General features: G+C 40.9%; 2 protein-coding genes across 2 annotated transcripts; both read left to right on the top strand.

The window, feature by feature from the left end:
- Positions 1-3,080: 3,080 nt before the first annotated feature.
- Positions 3,081-4,121, top strand: LOC115457200 (olfactory receptor 10A4-like). Its single transcript, XM_030186625.1, has one exon. It carries the CDS (start codon positions 3,081-3,083, stop codon positions 4,119-4,121), a length of 1,041 nt encoding a protein of 346 aa, XP_030042485.1.
- Positions 4,122-10,935: 6,814 nt separating this feature from the next.
- On the top strand, positions 10,936-11,892 carry LOC115457199 (olfactory receptor 10A4-like). The gene has a single exon (XM_030186624.1). It carries the CDS (start codon positions 10,936-10,938, stop codon positions 11,890-11,892), a length of 957 nt encoding a protein of 318 aa, XP_030042484.1.
- Positions 11,893-13,763: the final 1,871 nt, after the last annotated feature.

The raw sequence follows: 13,763 nt of genomic DNA, 5'->3' as shown, positions 1-13,763 counted from the left end.
AGCATGTTCTAAAATACAGGAGAAATAGACATTTAAGTGCTGTATATATCCATTTTACAAACTGAAATGTCTAAATTATGAATTGAGCAAAACAAGGGACATAGACATCTTTGTGGCAGCAGAGGGACATCCATATAAAATGACCCCAGAACCAATCATGGGGAGAATAACCTAATGGTAAGAGTAACTTGCAGAAAACCAGAGTTCAGGCTCACTTCCTTTGCACTACCTCCCCTCTCCCTCAGAAGGGCTTAGCAGGAGTTCAGCCTGCTGTTCCTTACATCCCAATAATTCAACCCTTTCACAAACAGTATCTTCAAAGGAAACCACTACTTAATGCCCCTGTCCTCTTCACAGCACCCAGGAGGACCCTGTATCAAACAAGGCTGGCAGCTTTCCTCCTACCACACAGCACCACACCCCTGTGGCCTCTCACACTGCCTTCATATGCTGGACAGGGCTACGTTTACATTCTCACACTCTATGGTAGCTTACTCTTCCCCCCCAGGGAAGCTCCAGTGGCAGGCCCTTTGCGTCCTCCACCTACTCCATGGCAGCTTCTCTCTCAATCAGTTTCCTCTCCCTCCTAGTGGCTGGGAGCCACCCAGAAATCTCTCCCCCTCTTACAGCTGGAGGGAATTATATACCGACACTGCAGCTAAGGGACTGAGCTCCACCTCCCCTTCTACCTCTAGTGGGGAAGGGAGTAACTGTCTCCCCTAGCACTGAGCCACTGCTCCCACTGTTGGGGTTAGAAATCCGTTCCACCCTTTTGGGGCTACCCTCCTCTCGCCTGCTTGCAAGGGCTTCTGGGAACTGTAGTTCAGGGATTAGCTGCTTCTCTGTGGGGCTTCGAGTTTTCACTGATAATGGAAACTAATGGCGGCAATATCAAACCTCCTCCACTCCTGAACACAGTGAAAAGAACATGGGTAGATGAGTACTTTTACATTCTGATCATCTACTTAGATGTATACTGCCACCCTACATAGCTAAACCTTGATTATATTCATAAAGATACTGAAATACATTGAAAGTGTGATGATTTTTTTTCCAACAAGTTGACTGAAAATAAAATCTTTTCATTAATTAATATCCAGGGGAAAGAAGCATGTACAGTTAATTATAATGTTGGGACTTGACCTTTATCAGTTCCCTTCAAGTATATAAAGGTGGTTAGTTATGGATAAAAAGTTAACTTGCTCCACATCTCTTGAGACTGTCATTGGAATGCTTTTCATGTCTTACTGATATATATTCTTGATAGTGTCATGTTTTGCTCATATCCGACCTGAAGAATGTTCTGCCTTTGAAAACGTGTCAAAAAATATATTAAGCTAGTCCAGTTAAAAAGGTATCACTTCCTTTTCCTTTCTTTTGTTTTCTATTTTATTTTTACTTTTAAATTGGATTCCTACTGCTTTATCCTTAATAAGAAGAATCTTTGTGGATTTTGATTATTTTAATACATGAAATTTTGAGACCACCTGCAGCTCTTTTTTTTAATGTTGCCATTTTTTTCTTCAAATACATCAACAAAATCGATAAAGATTACTTGTTGCATCCAGTTTCTTACAGGTACCAGATTCATTTTGTATTCTCTGTTTCGATAAGATTGTTTGCAGGTGGTTATGCTTGAATTTTAACATGTGTACTATATGAGATTTCAAGACCACAAAAGTCCTTTGTTTAAGTTAGTTTGGGGGTCTTTTATAAAGTCCCACGTTAAAAATAAGCACTTTTTAAATGTTAGAATCGCCTATATATTTCTATGGGCGTTGCTAGAGTTTAGCGCACGCTAATGGTTAGCGATTCCTATAAAAGAGAAGAAAAGACACTAAATTGCCGGGAAATAATTATAACACACAAGGCTGATAGTCAACTGTATTGAAAGAAAAATTGATTTGGTTACACATTTCCAGTTCAGAAATAATATAACTTGCCTGCTTCGTTAATGATCGATCATACACTTAAACAATACAGTAAGCGCAAGTGAACCTTCAGGAACAGGACAAAGGAAACTCAATAAAGAGATTCCTTTGTCCTGTTCCTGAAGGTCCACTTCTGCTTTAGTAGTAGATGACGGCAGAAAAAGACCTGCACGGTCCATCCAGTCTGCCCAACAAGATAGACTTGGGGGAAAAGCCACTGCATATCTTTGAGCATAAGCTGTAGTGGATATAGTGATCAATTAAGCTTTATTAGTCACATTTAGGTAGATTCACACAAGGCTGAGTACAACAGATATAACTTATACTGTTAACTACAATGAAAGTTATTTAGGTCATCAATAACGTCACAATATGTCAGTGAAATACACAAACACAGGCAAATTGGAGAGAAGCAATTAATTTCTAGGAATTACAATAATATTATAGAGTGACAGTCTAGTACACAATGTAACAGCACAGTAGAATATTCATATAATAAAAATAATATAACATGAGCAAAATACAAATGATCCATCATAATAGACAACATGATATGATCTGTCTACTCTTTGAGATCCTGCCACTACCACAGAAAGAATACTGGATTCGATGGACCTTTAGTATAATCCAGTATTACAGTTACCATAGTCTTATGTAAGAAAACAAGATTACATGGTTGATATAAAAAGAAAATAAGGGCATATTAACATATGGGTAAGAATCATGAATTTAGAGGACACGGCTGAATGAACACAAGAGCTCAAACTTGCTGTAGCTCTATTAACTTGAACTGATACTGCAATCTCATCGAATACAAGAATTTAGAATGTGTTAGTCTGGGCCAATGAAGATTCCTTTTGATATGCATTCATTTGAATCATATTTTTTTTTGCATTTTGACTCCTCTAAACCTCGCAAAGGATTAAAGTAATAATTTAATGATCTGACTCAAATATGAATAGATTCATGTTTGGATCTTAGTGGAAAGCAGATAGCATACTATCCAGCTTATTTTCGAAACAGAAGGTCGGCCATCTTCCGACACAAATCGGGCATGCATAGACGTTTACTTTGCTTAGTAAAAGGGCCACTAATCTTTATGCAGCTCCAAATAAAGATCTCCAAATGATAAAACTATCCTGATGCAAAATGGCTACTAGATCTCCACACTGGTTGAAAAATGGGTTAATAAGCTTGGCTGTCTCTGTCCACTTCAGATTAAACATGGGAGAATTGATCCTGCAAAATCAGACCCTCAAGACTGAATTTATCCTCCTGGGATTCTCGGACCTGTCTTTACCTGTGCAGCAATTTCTCTTCGTACTGTTGCTGTTAGTCTACATGCTTGCTGTGACGGGAAACTTGCTTGTCTTTACCATCCTTACTGTAGACCCCGTCCTCCACACGCCCATGTACTTCTTCCTCAGGAATTTGTCCTTCGTAGAAATGTTTCTTACGACAATTACGGTGCCTAATACACTGAAGAACCTGTTGACTGATGATGGAAGCATCTCATTTTTGGGATGTGCCTTGCAAATGTATTTCTTTGTTCTTTTTGTTAATGAGGAATGCGTGCTTCTATGTATCATGGCTTATGATCGTTATGTCGCAATATGTAATCCTTTGCGTTATTCTATTGTTATGAGCAATATAAGGTGTATTTATATAGCTATGGGGTCCTGGATTATGTGCATTCTCTTCCAGTTTGGACAGGTCACTTTTATATTCAGTCTACCTTTTTGCAAGTCGAACAAAATCCATCATTTCTTCTGTGATATTTCACCTGTACTGAAGTTGTCTTGTACAGATACTTATTTGAATGACATTGTCCGGATGACAGCCTCTGTGCTTTTCCTACTCATACCATTCATGATCATTCTTTCCTCTTACATATACATATTCTCTACAGTAATGAAGATGACCTCCAAAGCCGGGAGAAGTAAGGCTTTCTCAACTTGTGCCTCTCACCTCACTACTGTTACCTTATTTTACGGGACTGCCATGCTCGTCTATTTACAACCAAGTGAGGGCTATGTAGATGAGAGAGTTTTTGCAATATGTTATTGCTTAATTAACCCACTGTTAAACCCCCTGATTTACAGCCTGAGGAGCAAAGAGGTGAAAGGATCCCTGAAGAGAAAAATATGGGATAAAGTATTATTTCTCTTCAAGCCAAGACACCTTTTGTAGAAGACTTGTAATACTGTTTAATAGATATGTGGATTTGCTCTCAGATGAATGTTTACACGGGACAAGGTCAATATTCGGACTTTGGTGGTCATTATTTTATAACACCCTGACTTCCATGGACTGAACGAAACCCAAATATTCAGTTCCAGGCCTAATCTGGCCACGGGCACTGAATTTTCATGTCTTTACAGGCTACCCAAAGTTATTTGGGTCTGGTTGGTATCAGTGGCATAGCTACGTGTGGACCTGGGTGGGCACAGGCCCACCCATTCTTGATTCAGGCCCACCCAGTGATGACACTACACTACATTCTCCCTTCTCCCATCTGTGGCACTCCAGCATCTGCCCTCCTGTCGCAAAACCCCGTCCCTCCTGGTGCACCCCAAAGGTGTCCCTGGCACCTGCTGCTATCCACTGCACTACCCATGGTGGCCCACAGGCCTCCATCCACCATGTCCCACCCTTGCTGACATAATTTCCTGTTTCCTGTTTTGTGGGTCATTTCACATCACGGCAGATGGAAGCCTGTGGGGCCAGGACGGGCAGCAAAAATGAACCACTGCAGGTGCCGGGGATGCTCACAAGGCACACTGTGGAGGGATGCGGCCCAGAAACAGGAGGTCAGATGCTGGGACGCTGTGGAGGAAAGAGAGGAGAGATGTTGGATGTGGGGTAAGTAGAAAAAAGACAAACTGTAATTTTTTTTATCTCAGGGTGGGAGGCGTAGAAGGGCCCATCCAAATTAACTCTGGGCCTATCCAAAATACTGGCTCTGGCTATGACCCTGCTTGGTATTCAGTGCCATTACCCAGATTAATAAATGAGCTTAGTTAGGACAAAAGTAATTCTTCAAATGCTACTGAAGGCTTGAAGGGACATGTTTTTAAGACTTTATACATTTTTGACAACAATGATGTGTCATAACCAGTTGGGCATCACATTCCACATCTGTAGAGCACAGCAAGAAAACACCTGGCTCTGAGTTACCTGGGTTCTACCAAATGCCAAGTCAGCAAGACATATATGTATTCTGAGATCCAACATGAAGTAGTTGGGTAGACATTAAAGAGGCATTTTAGAAAGGTCATCCAACTCAGAATATGGACATCTAACTCTGCATGTCAAGTATGGGACCTCCATTTCTCATGTATTTTATAATAAGAGAAAGGGGAAATGGGACTTGATATACTGCCTTTCTGAGGTTTTTGCAACTACATTCAAAGTGGTTTACATATATTCAGGTATTTATTTTGTACCAGGGGCAATGGAGGGTTAAGTGACTTCCCCAGAGTCACAAGGAGCAGCAGTGGGAATTGAACCCAGTTCTCCAGGATCAAAGTCCACTGCTCTAACCACTAGGCCACTCCTCCACAATAATGTCTTCTATCATACAGCATGTTCTAAAATACAGGAGAAATAGACATTTAAGTGCTGTATATATCCATTTTACAAACTGAAATGTCTAAATTATGAATTGAGCAAAACAAGGGACATAGACATCTTTGTGGCAGCAGAGGGACAGCCATATAAAATGACCCCAGAACCATTCATGGGGAGAATAACCTAATGGTAAGAGTAACTTGCAGAAAACCAGAGTTCAGGCTCACTTCCTTTGCACTACCTCCCCTCTCCCTCAGAAGGGCTTAGCCAAAGTTCAGCCTGCTGTTCCTTACATCCCAATAATTCAATCCTTTCACAAACAGTCTCGTCAAAGGAAACCACTACTTAATGCCCCTGTCCTCTTCACAGCACCCAGGAGGACCCTGTACCAAACAGGGCTGGCAGCTTTCCTCCTACCTCACAGCACCACACCCCTGTGGCCTCTCACACTACCTTCATGTGCTGGACAGGGCTACATTTACATTCTCATACTCTGTGGCAGCTTATTGTTCCCCCCCAGGGAAGCTCCAGTGGCAGCCCCTTTCCGTCCTCCACCTACTCCATGGCAGCTTCTTTCTCAACCAGTTTCCTCTCCCTCCTGGTGGCTGGGAGCCACCCAGAAATCTCTCCCCCTCTCACAGCTGGAGGGAATTATATACCGGCGATGCAGCTAAGGGACTGAGCTCCACCTCCCCTTCTCCCTCTAGTAGGGAAGGAAGTAACTGGTTCCCCTAGCACTGAGCCATTGCTCCCACTGTTGGGGTTAGAAATCCGTTCCACTCTTTTGGGGCTACCTTCCTCTCTCCTGCTTGCAAGGGCTTCTGGGAACGGTAGTTCAGGGATTAGCTGCTTCTCTGTGGGGCCCCGAGTTTTCGCCGATAATGGAAACTAATGGCAGCCATCTCAAACCCGGCCAAATCCAAGCCATTTGGTTGTGGGAGGAGCCAGCATTTGTAGTGCACTGGTCCCTTTCACATGCCAGGACACCAACCGGGCACCCTAGGGGGCACTGCAGTGGACTTCAGAAATTGCTCCCAGGTACATAGCTCTCTTACTTTGTGTGCTGAGCCCCCCAAAACCCACTACCAACAACTGTACACCACTACCATAGCCCTTACGAGTGAAAGGGGGCACCTAGATGTGGGTACAGTGGGTTTATGGTGGGTTTTGGAGGGCTCCCATTTACCACCACAAGTGTAACAGGTAGGAGGGGATGGGCCTGTGTCCGCCTGCCTGAAGTGCACTGCAGTACCCACTAAAAAGTGCTCCAGGGACCTGCATACTGCTGTGATGGAGCTGGGTATGACATTGAGGCTAGCATAGAGGCTGGCAAAAAAAATGTTTTTAATTTTTTTTTTTGGGTGGGAGGGGGTTGGTGACCACTGGGGGAGTAAGGAGAGGTCATCCCCGATTCCCTCCGGTGGCCATCTGGTCATTTAGGGCACATTTTTGAGGCTTGGTCGTGAACAAAAAAGGACCAAGTAAAGTCGGCCAAATGCCTTCTTTTTTACATTATCGGCCGAAGCCAGCCATCTCTTAACCACACCCCCGTCCCGCCTTCGGTACACTGCTGACACCCCTCCTTTAACTTTAGCCGGCCCTGCGACGGAAAGCAGTTGGCGCCGGCCAAAATCGGCTTTCAATTATACCGATTTGGCCGGCCTTAGGAGAAGGTCGACCATCTCCTGATTTGTGTCGGAAGATGGCCGCCCTTCTCCTTCGAAAATAAGCAGGATAAGGAGCCCCAGAGGGAGTCAGAAACAGTTCTATAACCAGTGGGCGACTCCTCCGCTCCTGAACACAGTGAAAAGAACATGGGTAGATGAGTACTTTTACATTCTGATCATCTACTTAGATGTATACTGCCACCCTACATAGCTAAACCTTGATTATATTCATAAAGATACTGAAATACATTGAAAGTGTGATGATTTTTTTTTCCAACAAGTTGACTGAAAATAAAATCTTTTCATTAATTAATATCCAGGGGAAAGAAGCATGTACAGTTAATTATAATGTTGGGACTTGACCTTTATCAGTTCCCTTCAAGTATATAAAGGTGGTTAGTTATGGATAAAAAGTTAACTTGCTCCACATCTCTTGAGACTGTCATTGGAATGCTTTTCATGTCTTACTGATATATATTCTTGATAGTGTCATGTTTTGCTCATATCCGACCTGAAGAATGTTCTGCCTTTGAAAACGTGTCAAAAAATATATTAAGCTAGTCCAGTTAAAAAGGTATCACTTCCTTTTCCTTTCTTTTGTTTTCTATTTTATTTTTACTTTTAAATTGGATTCCTACTGCTTTATCCTTAATAAGAAGAATCTTTGTGGATTTTGATTATTTTAATACATGAAATTTTGAGACCACCTGCAGCTAGCTCTTTTTTTTAATGTTGCCATTTTTTTCTTCAAATACATCAACAAAATTGATAAAGATTACTTGTTGCATCCAGTTACTTACAGGTACCACATTCATTTTGTCTTCTCTGTTTCGATAAGATTGTTCGCAGGTGGTTATGCTTGAATTTTAACGTGTACTATATGAGATTTCAAGACCACAAAAGTCCTTTCTTTAAGATAGTTTGGGGGTCTTTTATAAAGTCCCACGTTAAACATAAGCACTTTTTAAATGTTAGAATCGCCTATATATTTCTATGGGCGTTGCTAGAGTTTAGCGCACGCTAATGGTTAGCGATAAAAGAGAAGAAAAGACATTAAATTGCCGGGAAATAATTATAACACACAAGGCTGATAGTCAACTGTATTGAAAGAAAAATTGATTTGGTTACACATTTCCAGTTCAGAAATAATATAACTTGCCTGCTTCGTTAATGATCGATCATACACTTAAACAATACAGTAAGCGCAAGTGAACCTTCAGGAACAGGACAAAGGAAACTCAATAAAGAGATTCCTTTGTCCTGTTCCTGAAGGTCCATTTCTGCTTTTTCTTTTTTTTTTTGCTCTTGGACTGTACTTGTTCCCCTTTCTTTTCTGCTTCAATCATACTTAGACATTATTATTTTCCTTACTTTTTTTTATTATAGGTTTATGAGATATTTACCTTTTTATCTCCCCGGTTTAATCTCAGCCCCCTTGTTTGTGGACTGTATTAATGGGCAGGGGTATTATTTTGATTTATTAAGTAAATGTATATATTTTCTACATTTTTATAAAGAATGTTTATTTATTTATTTTTTTCTCTTTCTTGGCTTCTTCCTATTTTTCTTTACAAGTTTGAATTTTATATTTTTTTGTTAAATTGTGTGACCTCACCTGTGTGCAATTCTGATCTCTGCATCTCAAAAAAGATATAACAGAATGAGAAAAGGAGAAGAGAAATGCAATCAAAATGATAAAGGGGAAGAACAGCTCTCCCTTATGAGGACAATTCTAATAACGCTAAAAGAGAAAGTATACAGCTTAGATGAAATATTTTTATGTACTACTATTCACTCTCATTGCCACTTTCAGGCTTGCCTACCAGCTTCGGCTGTCCATCCAGTACCCCGCTTACTATTTGGGTTTCTGCCAGGTACTTGTGACCTGGATTGGCCACTGTTGGAAGGAGGAGACTGGGCTAGATGGACCACTGGTCTGACCCAGTATGGCTGCTCTTATGTTCTTATGATAGAAGTCTGTGAAATCGTGAAAGAAGTGTATTGGATAAACTCCATACAGTAATTTACTCTTCAAAACAAATGACGTTACTAAGTAGATTTAAGAAGAAACAGGAGAAAATATATTTTTACCCCACACGTAATTAAGTTCTGGAATTTTTTGCTTGAAAATGTGGTAAACAGCAGTGAGCACAGCTGGGTTTAGGCTTGGCCAAAATCCTGGAGGCAAAGTCCAGAAGCTGTTATTAACCAAATAGACTTGAGGAAAAGCCACTGCATATCTTTGAGCATAAGCTGTAGTGGATATATTGATCAATTAAGCTTTATTAATCACATTTAGGTAGATTCACACAAGGCTGAGTACAACAGATATAACTTATACTGTTAACTACAATGAAAGTTATTTAGGTCATCAATAACATCACAATATGTCAGTGAAATACACAAACACAGGCAAATTGGAGAGAAGCAATTAATTTCTAGGAATTACAATAATATTATAGAGTGACAGTCTAGTACACAATGTAACAGCACAGTAGAATATTCATATAATAAAAATAATATAATATGAGCAAATGATCCATCATAATAGACAACATGACATGATCTGTCTACTCTTTGAGATCCTGCCACTACCACAGAAAGAATACTGGATTCGATGGACCTTTAGTATAATCCAGTATTAAAGTTACCATAGTCTTATGTAAGAAAACAAGATTACATGGTTGATATAAAAAGAAAATAAGGGCATATTAACATATTTATTTGTTGCATTTGTATCCCACATTTTCCCACCTATTTTCAGGCCCAATGTGGCTTACATAGTGCAGTAGTGGCAGTCGCCAATATCGGCAAGAACAGATACAAAGATATTGGTAAGACTCATGAATTTAGAGGACACGGATGAATGAATATAAGAGCTCAATCTTACTGTACCTCTAACAACTTGAACTGATACTGCAATCTCATCGAATACATGCTAAGAATTTAGAATGTGTTAGTCTGGGCCAATGAAGATTTCTTTTGAGATGCATTCATTTGAATCATATTTGTTTTGCATTTTGACTCCTCTAAACCTCGCTAAGGATTAAAGTCATAATTTAATGATCTGACTGAAATATGAATAGATTCACTTTTAGATCTTAGTGGAAAGCACAAGATAGCATACTACGTACCTCATCTGCATGCAACATTCCCTCCTTTAAATACAAGTACACTCTAAGGGGTCCTTTTACTAAGGTGCGCTGAAAAATGGCCTGTGGTAGTGTAGACGCATGATTTGGGCACACGTGGAATTCAGTTTTCAGCACACCTGCAGAAGAAAATGCCCTTTTAAAAATGTTTTGCTGAAAATGGACGTACGAGAAAATGAAAATTGCTGCACGTCCATTTTGGGACTGAGACCGTACCATCAACCATTGACCTAGCGGTAAAGTCTCACGTGGTAACCGTGAAGTAATGACTTATGCGCGACAAATGCCACTTGGTGCATTTAGCTGATGTGAGCCAGAAAATAAGAAATATTTTTCTGGCGAGCATAGTGGACTTGTGTCCGAAATGAAACTACTGCAAGGACCACGTGGTAACCATGTGGTAACTCCATTTTGGTGTGCATTGGGCATGCATAGATGCTTACGCGGCTTAGTAAAAAGGCCATTAATTTTTATGCTGGCCCAAATAAAGATATCCAAATGATAAAACTTCCCTGTTTATCGTGATGTAAAATGGCTACTAGATCTCCACACTGGTTGAAAAATGTGTTAATAAGCTCTGCTGTCTCTGTCCACTTCAGATTAAACATGGAAGAAATGATCCTGCAAAATCAGACCCTCAAGACTGAATTTATCCTCCTGGGATTCTCAGACCTGTCTTTACAAGTGCAGCAATTTCTCTGTGTACTGTTGCTGTTAGTCTACATGCTTGCTGTGACGGGAAACTTGCTTGTCTTTACCATCCTTACTGTAGACCCCGTCCTCCACACGCCCATGTACTTCTTCCTCAGGAATTTGTCCTTCGTAGAAATGTTTCTCACAACAGTTACGGTGCCCAAAACACTGACGAACCTCATGGCTGATGACAGAAGCATCTCATTTTTGGGATGTGCCTTGCAAATGTATTTCTTTCTTCTTTTTGTTAATGAGGAATGCGTGCTTCTATGTATCATGGCTTATGATCGTTACGTCGCAATATGTAATCCTTTGCGTTATTCTATTGTTATGAGCAATATAAGGTGTATTTATATAGCTATGGGGTCCTGGATTATGTGCATTCTCTTCCAGTTTGGACAGGTCACTTTTATATTCAGTCTACCTTTTTGCAAGTCGAACAAAATCCATCATTTCTTCTGTGATATTTCACCCGTACTGAAGTTGTCTTGTACAGATACTTATTTGAATGACATTGTCCGGATGACAGCCTCTGTGCTTTTCCTACTCATACCATTCATGATCATTCTTTCCTCTTACATATACATATTCTCCACCGTAATGAAGATGACCTCCAAAGCCGGGAGAAGTAAGGCTTTCTCAACTTGTGCCTCTCACCTCACTACTGTTACCTTATTTTACGGGACTGCCATGCTCGTCTATTTACAACCAAGTGAGGGCTATGTAGATGAGAGAGTTTTTGCAATATGTTATTGCTTAATTAACCCACTGTTAAACCCCCTGATTTACAGCCTGAGGAGCAAAGAGGTGAAAGGATCCCTGAAGAGAAAAATATGGGACAAAGTATTATTTCTCTTCAAGCCAAGACACCTTTTTTAGAAGACTTGAAGTACTTTTTAATAGATATTCAAACTCTGGTGGTCATTATTTTTTAACACATTGTCTTCCATGGGCTGAACGAAACCCAAATATTCAGTTCCAGGCCTAATCTGGCCACTGGCACCGAATTTGAATGTCTTTACAGGTTGTCCGAAGTTATCTGGGTCTGGTTGGTATTCAGTGCCATTACCCAGATTAATAAGTGAGGTTAGTTGGGACAAAAGTAATTCTTCAAATGCTACTGAAGGCTTGAAGGGACACGTTTTAAAGACTTTATACATTTTTGACAACAATGATGTGTCATAACCAGTTGGGCATCACATTCCACATCTGTAGAGCACAGCAAGAAAACACCTGGCTCTGAGTTACCTGGGCTCTACCAAATGCCAAGTCAGCAAGACATATGTATTCTGAGATCCAACATGAAGTAATTGGGTAGACATTAAAGAGGCATTTTAGAAAGGTCATCCAACTCAGAATATGTACATCTAACTCTGTATGTCACATATGGACCTCCATTTCTCATGTATTTTATAATAAGGTCTTCCATTGTACAGCATGTTCTAAAATACAGGAGAAATAGACATTTCAGAGCTGAATATATCCAACATGTATTTTACAAAGTGAAATGTCTAAATTATGAATTGAACAAAACAAGGGACATAGACATCTTTGTGGCAGCAGAGGGACATCCATATAAAATGACCCCAGAACCATCCTTGGGGAGAATAACCTAATGGTAAGATTGACTTGCAGAAAACCAGCATAGAGAACCAGAGGTTGCTGGTTCATATCCCACCCTAGCACCTTGTAATTTAGGGGTCCTTTTACAAAGGCATGGTAAAAAGCGGCCTGCGGTAGTGTAAGCACGGGTTTTGGGCGCGCGCAGGATAATTTTTCAGCGCATCTAGCAAAAATGCCTTTTTTTTCAATATTTGCCGAAAATGGACGTGCGGCAAAATCAAACTTGCCAAGCGTCCGTTTTGGGTCTCAGACCTTACCGCCAGCCATAGACCTAGCGGTAAAGAATTTGGGCGGTAATGACCTATGCGCGTCAGATGCCACTTGGTGTGTGTCAGCTTGGCGTAGCGGACGTGCACCAAAAATGAAATTACGGCAAGAGCCAAGCGATACTTGGGCGGTAAGTCCATGTTGGCGCATACTGGGTGCGCGTAGAGCCTTCCAAGACTTAGTAAAAGGGGCCGTTATTTGTCTATTCTTTTCTTTTTTTAACTGTGAGCTCTCCAGCAACAGAAAAATACCCGTTAGACTTCCTTTACTCCATCCAGTGGAGAACTGCTTAACCGGAGCAGCTTTCTCTAACCTGGACATGCCAAATACCAGATCTAAATACAAATGCCCATTTTTTTTGTCATGGACACTCTTTCCCGTTTTGCAATATGAGTTTGATGTTCAAATTTTGACCGCTCCCTAGTCCCAACCCAAAAATGTCTATATCTTGGTTTTATAAAATCCGGCTTTGGATGTTGTAAACTCCCTCCTTCCACAGAAGGGCCGGGTCACCTTCCCGGGCTCAGCACTCCACTCTCATTCACAGCAAGTGAACACCTCCACAATGCCAGTTGAGGGAAAGAAATCCCTTTTATTGCAGTCCACATTCACAGTTCATAAACAAGTTTAGGTGTAACCCCCCCCCCCCCCCCCACAGTCTCAACCTGGGAAGCAGTGCCAGTACTATAACAGTCCTCTGCCCTCCCGTAAGCAATGAACAGGCTTCGCCTCTTTCTTCCAAAAGAAACACTTTTACCCAGGGCTTTTTTTGAGGGGGTACTTGGGGGTACTGAGTACTGGCACCTTTTCCATTGTCTGCTAAAATTGACCCATGGACCCCGTTTTATTGATAGACCTCA

Source organism: Microcaecilia unicolor, chromosome 14, assembly GCF_901765095.1.
Source record: "Microcaecilia unicolor chromosome 14, aMicUni1.1, whole genome shotgun sequence".
Classification (NCBI taxonomy): domain Eukaryota; kingdom Metazoa; phylum Chordata; class Amphibia; order Gymnophiona; family Siphonopidae; genus Microcaecilia; species Microcaecilia unicolor.
The sequence above is the reverse complement of the archived record's forward strand: the minus strand, read 5'-3'. Positions and strand labels throughout refer to the sequence as shown.

What these genes read in the sequence shown, in the direction of transcription:
- LOC115457199 (XM_030186624.1), top strand. Translation starts at nt 10,936, where the DNA reads ATGATCCTGCAAAATCAGACCCTCAAGACTGAATTTATCCTCCTGGGA.
- LOC115457200 (XM_030186625.1), top strand. Translation starts at nt 3,081, where the DNA reads ATGGCTACTAGATCTCCACACTGGTTGAAAAATGGGTTAATAAGCTTG.